This window comes from Alligator sinensis, unplaced genomic scaffold (assembly GCF_000455745.1).
Source record: "Alligator sinensis unplaced genomic scaffold, ASM45574v1 scaffold210_2, whole genome shotgun sequence".
Lineage (NCBI taxonomy): Eukaryota > Metazoa > Chordata > Crocodylia > Alligatoridae > Alligator > Alligator sinensis.
In genome coordinates, this window is record NW_005841946.1 from 1,158,041 (window position 1) to 1,167,954 (window position 9,914).

The 9,914-nt window shown below is 45.5% G+C and overlaps 1 protein-coding gene across 2 annotated transcripts in view; it reads left to right on the forward strand.

Annotated features, from left to right (window-relative positions):
• The window catches only part of ALDH1A3 (aldehyde dehydrogenase 1 family member A3), a 50,372-nt gene extending 41,555 nt beyond the window's left edge, over window positions 1-8,817 (forward strand). For both annotated transcript variants that reach the window (XM_006020070.3, XM_025199601.1), the window contains exons 11-13: window positions 1,483-1,640; window positions 3,975-4,049; window positions 6,161-8,817. In XM_006020070.3, coding sequence (XP_006020132.1) covers window positions 1,483-1,640; window positions 3,975-4,049; window positions 6,161-6,233 — 306 coding nt within the window. In that variant the 3' untranslated portion in view covers window positions 6,234-8,817. The remainder of the gene's footprint in view (window positions 1-1,482; window positions 1,641-3,974; window positions 4,050-6,160) is intronic.
• Window positions 8,818-9,914: the final 1,097 nt, after the last annotated feature.

The window sequence follows — 9,914 nt, forward strand, 5'->3', positions numbered from 1 at the left end:
TGACCAGTAGTGACTAGCACTATGCTGCTCGAAGGTGGTCGTGCCTTTGCACTTCCTGGCAACAAGGCCGTCAGATCTTCAGGTCTAAGTGGCTGCAGTGCAGCTCAGTGAATCCCTGAAACTGGAGGGCCCAGAAAAGCTAGACTATGCCAATACCCAAAAGGAGCATCTTTGGCTCTTTTACCAGAAAAAGTGGGATTTGATGGACAAATCAATGTTATATCAAACTGTATAGGAGAAAACCAGAAGCATGTTAGTCTGGCGCTCCAGCTTTCTTTACTGGCATTAAGCAAAATTTAAACAAGTTGCATCTGTGTAGACCCCGGGATGCTTCTTTGAAATATTATTAGTCAGACAGCTTCCACTGGAAGATGCAATGGAAACTGGAAGCTTCATGCTGTTTTCTGGCATTTTTACTTTAGCGTAGAACTATTTATTGTATTAGGATACAGTCCTGGCAAAGAGCATCATGATGCCTTGTATCTGCCATGTAGACCCCAAGGAAGGATATATCTGTGAAGTCCACGCATGAGTTATGATCTCAAAATAGAAGAGAGGAGCTGAATAGATAATCCCATGACTAGTGTCTTTCAGATGAGTTCTCTCCAGGTCACGAAGTCATGATGCATTGGGCTTCTCCAATTTCACTCATCTGCAGCAAAACTGCAAATCCATCCTTCTTTCTCTGTTAACAAGAGACCATTAACTACATAGACCTCAAAGGAAGGAAGTAGGAAACTGCTGTTCTACACAAGGTCGAGTCCTTGGATGGGATGACCCCCTGGAAAGCCACAGATGGGATCATTTCCCACTTCACCAGTGAGGTCTGAGTCTGTTCACAGAAGTACTCTGACATTGCATCGTACTTGGGAAGAAAACTCCAGCCCAGGAAAGGAGGTGTGGAGCTTCCTGACTGGTTCACAAGCAGAAATTCATGCTGAAGGTCCTGCCTGTGTCTATGCAGGGTTAGTACATGCACTTGTGATGGGCAGCTACTTCTGTGCACAAAACCTGTGGCAAGCACCCAGGGCTACATCGAGCCTGGCTGGCATTAATTAAATGTTGGTATGTTCCCAATACGGCAAGTCCCAGCTGAGACCAGAGGGTGTCCCAGACAGAGAAAGACTTAACCACTTTGAACTCCTCTGCATCCAAACACATGCTCATCTTAACCAGATGCCTTTAATGTACAGGATTAAGGGAAAAAACAGTCACTGTCCTGTGAAGGAAAACCTTTCTTCACATCAGGATCTCTGCACACGCTTACTGCTGTAGCATGATGTTATTTAAGACTCAGTCTGGAATGGATTCTGTTGGAAATCTAGGGAGATCTTTCCATAGGAGAAGGGTCAGACCCATTGCTTATATTAAAACCCTAAAATGGAAGAAATCCCTGTAAAGTGTCTAGATTCCATTCCAGTGAGCTTGCTGTTGGGGCTTTTTACCCTTTCTATATTAATGCTTACTTTTAATGTCTCACAGATTTTTGGGCCGGTACAGCCAATCATGAAGTTCAAGAGCATAGACGAGGTTATAAAGAGAGCGAACAACACGGAGTATGGCCTCACTGCAGCTGTGTTCACCAAGAATCTGGACAGAGCACTGACATTAGCTTCAGCGCTGCAGTCTGGGACAGTCTGGTAAGTCTGTTTCTGCTGTGGGACATGGAGGTAATTTTGCAACCAGTCTGCAGTTGTTGAAGAGACCAATAGACTGGGTCACTGGCATCATTCTTGCTAAGAGAGATTCTCTGTTCATCCAAATGAGCTGGGGAAGGTTAGGGGTGAATGGAGGTGAAAGATGTTACTTTTAACCACTTTTAAAAGTAGTCTTTCCTCTGGAAAATGACTAGCCAAAAGCACTGCCTTGTGTATCTAATACACTGGACCATGGATCCTTTGCAGGGTTAGGTTCTTTTTTTCCTTGCAAAGATGAAGGTTTGAAGTATCCAGGCGCACACCCAGCTGCACAGGTTGGCAGAAGCGCTGTAGATTTTATTGCAAAAGGCACCGCTTTTCCAGTCAGCTGCAGGGGATTGCTGACAAGCTCCAGCTGATTGGAAAAGCAGCGCCCTTGGAAGCAGAAGACAGTTCAGTAGTTCATTCTTAATTTGAATACCTGCCAACTAAGCATGTTGTAAGTCACTGGATACAAGTGATTCAGGTTCCACTGCAATGCTGTTCCAAGACATTTTTAGGCCTTCCAAGGGTCGTGTTACACCTTACACTGAAAGCCACACAAATGTTAATCGGCTTAGTGGAGCAGTCACATGTTAAGGCAGAAAGCCTGCCCCTCACCTGCACAGCTGTGACTCGCCACTGGAGGCTGGGTAAGCAGGTACAGGGCTAGGAGCTTGGGGAAGGACGGGCTCGCTGCTTCCTCCAGGCAGTGAGTGCTGCAACTCTGGACTGCTTGGCAGCCACGGTGTCGCCCATCACTGCTCAGATCAGCTATGATCCCAGTAGGAGCAGAGTGAACCAGCCCAAGGTCTGGGGGCAGTGCACAAAGGGCACTGCCAGGAGCAGAGCTGGTTCCAGTGGCACAGGCAATGCTCCCCCTGCTACCAGCTCATTCTGCTCCCACTGGGAGCAGAGCTGGCCCGAGTGATGGTGAGAGGCACCGTGGTACCAGGCACTCCAAAGCTGTGGTGCTTGCTCTCCCAGATGTGCCTGGGGGGGCAAGGTGCTGTGCCCATCCCCGCTGTGCCCCTGCATCCCTGCTACCCCAGACTCAAGAGGGCCCACTGCCTCCTGGGATGCTGGAGGACTTCAACTTGAGTGCGAAAACTAGAGTAGCCACAAGTTCATGCAGCAGGAACAAAATTAGGCAGATTAGAAATGGTGTAACATTAAACTAAATAGTGAGCACTTTAAGCCACTTAAAAGGTGTTAATATGCAGCCAGTCCAGGGGATAAGAGCTCCAGAAGTCACCTGAAATTATCAGGTGACAAGGCCCTGAGACCTTTTGAATTAAAGTGATTTTTTTTTTCTGTAGCATGAGCCATGCAGCACTTTGCTATGGGCAGTAGATGGCATCATTTCACTGTTTAAGGGAAGCAAGTCTGCATTTTGTTTGCAAAGCTCCTTTCTAACATTAGAAGAGTTATATATAACAACCTGGGGGGGAAATTCTGGCAAAGGAGGCCAGGCTTCCCTCTGGGATCTGATGGGGAAAAGACTTTTAAAAAAATAAATAAAGAACTGATTCTAAGTGCTTTTTAATAGATGCCTGATTCCCCAGCTCCATATTTCATAGTGTAAGTAGGGGTGGGCAACTAGGACACTAGCTCCTGGTGCTGACTTGCGGGGAGGGCAAGAATGGCAGCTGGATTGCATTGGTAAGAATAATGGCTTGAAAATGGGAACTTTGCCTCTGAAGATGACCTTCATTGCACTTCCTGCTGTACAACTGCAAACCTGTTCACTTTACTTGGGTACCAAAGTCGTGACTAGGATTTCACTCTTCGTAATCCCCCCACAACATCTGTCCTGAAGAACTGGGATCTCGGGAGGTCGTTCCATAACACTTAACTCGACACAGACATGTCTAATACACTGCAACTGCTTGCTGTATGCATTTTGAGCAGTACCACTGGGGAAGTGAAGGCTTGTCTGAACTGGGAAATGGACTGGGTTTAAAAAACATGGTTTTAGGCATGACTTTGAACCTAGCAAAAGCACAGCTTAATGCATTTAAATGCATCTAGCTGGTCATGGTTGGAAGTCTCAGCTGACACTCACAAGTCCTTGTAGAGAATTGTCTTTCCTAAACGCCGTGCTTTTTTTCCTCCTGAGGCTTAGTGATGGCCAAAATGACCAAAAATTATTTGGGAGGGGTGAGGTATAAAAACTAGTGTACTTTGTAGTGCATGTCAGGCCAGAGTAAGAATACTAATAAGCATAGGCAGGTGTGTTTTTACTGTTTAATTGGATATATTCAGCTGTTTAATTGGATATATTCTATTTTGCCACAGGATCAACTGCTACAATGCCCTATATGCACAAGCTCCTTTCGGTGGCTTTAAAATGTCAGGAAACGGCAGAGAACTGTAAGTTTGGGTCTGTGGTTTTTATATGGCTTGTGTTGCGTGCTGGGGTTTTTTGTTTTTTGGGGGGGTTTAATACATCTTTTCCCTACTAGTGCACTTCAGCTCTGGTTTCTTGAAGAAGCCTACTTCCTTGCTTCCTGCTGGATCTTAAGGCTTGAGAAGGTGTCTATTGCCCCAGGCTATAGGGTAGTTTTTTGTTGTCTGAAGAACCTGCCAGAGAAAAGGAGTTCTCCGTGCCCTCATTTGAAGCCGCGGCAAATCCTGTTCATCGTATTTGCCCCAGGGCTTTCAAAAATACATGAATCCAGCTACAAGGGTGGGAAAGAGCACTGCCAAATCGGCGGGCACCGCGTGTTTTGTAAACTTAAAGTAAAGCTGTGCCTGCATTGGCATTAACAGATTCAACAAAGTATCTTTAGATATACACGTGCAGATTCAGCACATTCACATCTCACGACGATTTGGTTTTAACTAGAACCTCTGGAACAATATAGGACAGATGTACGCTGGTCCCATGATCACTCCAACAGCCAAATTTGGACAATTTTGGCTCAAGGTAGCACTGCAAGCTTTATGGCAGAGCTGACTTGTATTTTAGGGGTGAGCTGTCTCTGTACAGACAGAAAAGAGGCTACTTGAAATTGCCCTGTTCAAGGACTCCCAAAAGGGCCCAATTTCTGCTCGAACTACTAACTCTACTTTCTTGATGCCAACTCCAATTTGCTTTCTTTAGCCATGGTCAGTATTGGGGTTCTTTTGCAATAGAAACGAATGTAGGTGCTTTGTTCTGACTGATAAATCAAGATGAATGAACTCCCCCCCCCCCCCCCCCCAAAAAAAAAATGCCATGAGAGAACTTGTCTTTTGCCTGAGAGCCTGCCAAATTGGATGTCATCTCATCAGGGCTGTATCCTGTGGGTAGGGATGGGGGCCAGGGGCAAATTCCGACAGACAGAGATAGGACCTAATAGATGCATCTGTCAACCAGTTAATGTTTCTGCAGAAATAAACGCTGAACAATGTACTGTGCTCCCCTAATTGATATAGATGTGTGTGTGCACATACTTATTTTATGTGTAAATAAGCAAGTGTTAGTATTAAATAATACTAACACTAATAAAGCAAGTGTTAGTATTAGCCATTGCCTGCACAACAGTAATTGTACATATGCAGAACTTTATTCCTTCTATACGATCCCTACATGTGCCTTGAATGCCATCAGTCCGCTAAGCTGGAAGTTTAGCAGGTACTAACTTCAATCACTGGAATATCTGCATGAAATATTGCATTATGTAAAAAAATTCTTTGTGTTCGTTATAGGGGAAATCAGCAGGGCTCTGTTGGTTCTGGACTCCTGTCTACTTGCACGTGTTGATCTGCAAGAGTCTGATTTTAAATCCAGCTCACTAGGCACATCTACACGGCAAGCGAACTGCACAAGCAGTGCCCTCAGACATGCTGGGCTGCTGCCCCATTTAAAATAGAAACAAGGTAGCCAGGTCTGTATGGCATCACAGGCAGGTTAATTGGCTCTGGCACCCAGCACTGCTAATTAGCCTGTCCAAGACATGGCACAGCTGTGGCTAAACTGCCAGTGTGAATGTGAGACTGATATGGCACCCTTCCCAGAGGGACTTGCAGTGGAAAAAAAAAGCCAACAAAATAATTTTATAAAAGCATATGATACATGAAATCAAATAGGTAAAAGTGTATAGTGGAAACTTCCCAAACAATCCACCAGTTTAACCTCCCTGTTAAACATTTGCCCAGATAAACAGGTCTTGTAGCACTTCTGGAGGATGTCCAGGCTCAGTTTCCAGTGGACCTCAAGGGGAAAGGTGTTCCAGAGCTGAGGGGCTACTACTGAGAATAACCCCACATGTGTTTTTGCTAAACAAGTTTGGTTCACATACGGTACTTGCTGGAGGTTGCACTTGGCTGACCTTCAGGATCGTGGTGGAACATGGGGGAGGGTTGTCCCCTAGATATATAGGGCTCCGACTGCTTAGATGCACAGAGCAATGTCAAAAGCTTGTCGCACTGATCTGCCCAGCTAGCAGGCATTGGTGATTAAAATGTCAAATAATCTCACTGCTCCCCTTTTCTTCCAGTGGTGAATATGCCTTGGCGGAATATACAGAGGTGAAAACTGTCACCATTAAACTCTCCCAGAAGAATCATTGAGAGAGTAGGCGGCCTCATCCTGCTGACGCTCTGAATGTGATGCACACACATGGGGGACATGTTCAGAATACGTGGGCAAAGGAAGAAGAAATCAGCACTTGCTTCAAGGAAACTTTTCATCTATTCTCTTTTGGAGGAGCTCAGAGGTGCTTGCCAATTGGCTTTTCAAAATTGCATTTGACACATTTGCTGTCCCCTCATTTTCCAGGACACCGCCCTCGACAGACTATCCCGAGCTCTGTCTGACCAGTGACCAAAATTCCAGACAACCCGCTTTACAGGGAGTCGGCTTTTATCAAACGGTGCCCTTGAAAGCAATATTACTTGCCCAGATCATGTTTGAAAGACCTTGGACTTTGTTCACGTGGACTGTTCCTGCATTGACGTATGTGGGCCTTACTTGGAGTAAATGAACACAGCTCCATTGACTCAATTGGCATTACTCCTGCTGGTAGTGGGTGCAATGCCACTGAAGTCAAAGGAGTCTGTCAGGTGCGAAGATGATAGCCCATCTCCTGCTGTTGGGGGGAGCGTGGCTGTGTGTGCATGGGAGTTTTGAAGCACTTTTATCAGAAGAGTTACCTTTGCTTTCTCTCATGCACATGCAACCTTGAGGCAGGTGGAAGCCTGGCCCTGAGTGACATCAGTTGAAGTTTTCTTACACACTTCCACGGGGCCAGGATTTCACAGGCTTAAGATCCACGTGTTCTTTGCTGCCTGTCTCTTGGTGCACGCACTCTGCAGGCGCTGAGAGTACAAGTCATTGACTCCATAATCCACCTGGCTCCAGAGTCGCTCAGATCACAAGTCATTACTTCGGCACTTTTCACAAGAGGATTTTGCACTGCATCTACCGTAGTGACGTCGCCACTGAGGGAAAATGGAAACCAGAGCTGAAATCTTCTCGGAGGAGAGGAAAGATGGAAAGGCAGCCTAGTTTGCCTTGTGCTTCTTTCGCTGTCCTTTGGATTCCCATGCGCGAGGTTCATTTTGTTCAACCAGATCTGTTTTTGAGGTTGAACAAAATTAGAAAGCTCCCCTTCCCCTGCCCTCCCCAGACCCCCAATGAATGTAGCTTAAACTAGACTCTTCAAAATGCACAATAAGGGAGAAACTGCTCCCAGGCTGGGACACTCATGTTTAACTCCCAGTACGTTTTTGAGAGAGAGAGGACCTGATCCTTTGGTAGCTCCATGGCTTGATCCTCCAGGGTCTGAGTTGGAGGATACTATTGAAGAACCTGATTGAGATGCACCATGTCTGAAAGTCCAGGGTGAGAAGGGAAGTTGCCAGTGGTGTGAGCTTACTCCCAGAGGCCCCAAACTGGATAGCACTGCCCAAGATGGGACTTTGGTTAGGGGGCAGGGGATGCTCTGATTGAACTGCCTATTCTGGAGCGGCTTCCCAGAGAACCCTTGACTAAGAGTGAAGGTAAGGAAAGTCTGATGGGCAACCACTGCACCCACACACTATGTCAGAGCCCCGCTGGCTTCCACACAGCACTGATGAGGAGGACCCGAGGTGTCGGTGGGAGTCCTGCAGGTGGCTAAATAGCAAGTGTCAAATACTAGGGTCTTGAAATGGAAATGCAGGCTCGCTATGGCAGTGCAAGGCCAGAGCAAGAAACTATACGTGTCCTCCAACATAATTAAGAATTACTCCCACGGTACTATGCTGGGAGACCTGTTTACTTGGACCTGACCTTCCTTAAGAGCCAGCAAGCCTTGAAAGAAATGAGGCTTTCACACTTTAACTTCTTATCAATGACCTATCCCCAGTAGCTGTATGCTAGGGAGCATCTTTTCTCCTGTGAGGCAGGATATCCACAGATGAATCTTTCTCCCTGAAACAGAGAGACTTCCTCCTCCCTCCCCGAAAGTCCAAATGGGAAAACTGTAAATAGTCTTCTGTTTTTTGCAATGTGTAGCAAGGAAGCCTGAGCGCTCCCTCAGAAATCATTTTCACCACTGCTTAGTGAATGGGCTTTTAGCATCCAAAGCTAGAACTAGACACAAGGCAAGTACGTGGTAAAGTCAGGCAAGAAGATTAGTAATCAATGTAGCTTTCTGTATTTCTTTGTTTGACAAACATCTTAATTCAATGAAATTGTATGTTTTCAGATGTCACCATATTCTTTTTAGTATGGTTTTTATACATACATATATATAAAATACGTGTGTGTGTGTGTGTGTATATATATAAATATATATATTTCATCTTTCCTCCTTTTTTCCTATCAACTTAAAATAAATAACTTAGTAATGTATTCTCTTATTGTATAAATCAGGGTTTGGCTTGACACACTGAATTTTCTAAATTATATATCAAATAACAGTAGATACTAACTTTTAAAATGACCCACGAGTGGGTATATATTCTTCCATTGCACAGTAATGCTTTTCATATGAAATGCTACTTTTAAATATATATATAAATATATAAACTAGGTTACAGTTATTCTAATGTATTTTTATAGCTGAAGGTACATGGAAATGCTATGTTTTAAACCTCATGTATATAATATAGAATATTGGGTATCTTTTTTGTAATATTAGCTTTTCAAGTTTTAATAAAAATGGTTAACTTTGTGGTACAGATTATAGGTGTGACATTAACATCTTGCCCAGTAAAAAAGTACGGGGGGGAAATCTGATTTCACTCCCAAAGGTAAGTGTGGCTCCCTTTGTATTAGAAGATATTGGAGTTTGTCCTATTATCAGGCCAAATGCTGCCTTGAGATAAGCTTTATGTCCTTTACTGAGGCTGTTGTGCTCCCTAAGACCTTCCCCTGACTTCCTTAGGCTCTGACTTGCTGATTATCCCCTCCTTGCCCTTCACGCAGTCTGAATTTGGCCCATTGTGTCAACAGAATTGAACGTTGTAGATGGGTCAAGCTCTCCTGCTCCTAGAACAAAATGCCCCTGTTGTGCTATAGTAGCAGCGGCCTGTCTCCTTGAGACCGCGTGCTGTCTGTCCCCCTGGTATCCAGTCTTCCCCAGCGGGTTTCCAAGAGCAGAAAGTCGGGCTGAGCTCACAAAAGGGACAACCGAACACTGAACTACCTTCAATCGGAGAGCACCGCATCCACGATGATGCTGGGGGACCAGCGTGGGTGAGCAGGGCACTTTCTGCCAATGCAGAAATGCGTTGGTGTAGGCCAGTGCTGTATAAGTGAAATAAGACAGCTCTTCCAACCAGCTTGCTCCCTGTGGGGTCAAATCCTGCTGGCCTTACTTGCTAGTCCTATTTACAGCAGGCTAGGATTGGGGCTGCTCCAGCCTTTCTCCATCTGCAAGGTGGTCTATGTCCTCGCCTGGCAGAAGTGGACATAGCTTGGGAGTGGAGACCCAGCCTTACAACTCCACACTGATTTAAAGGGCATAAAGCCCAAAGCCACAGAAGTGCTAAGACTGCTAGTGGGGTGTAGGTTGTAGCCGTGTTGCTCTAAGGACGTGGGCAGACTCGTGGGAATGTAACGCAGGAAGAAAGGGATGCCATTAAGAGCGCATCTTAGCTGAGCATCTGAAGAAAATTCTTGCTTATCTACATCAGTCTGTCAGCACAGAGATGGGTCCTTGGTTTTATTCTGTGTCTTCAGAGAAACCTGCTGCAGAAAGAGTTTGCAGGCGGGGATTTGTCTCTATAAGCCTGTCTCAAGCAGGGGAAGAGGGAGGGCTGAGG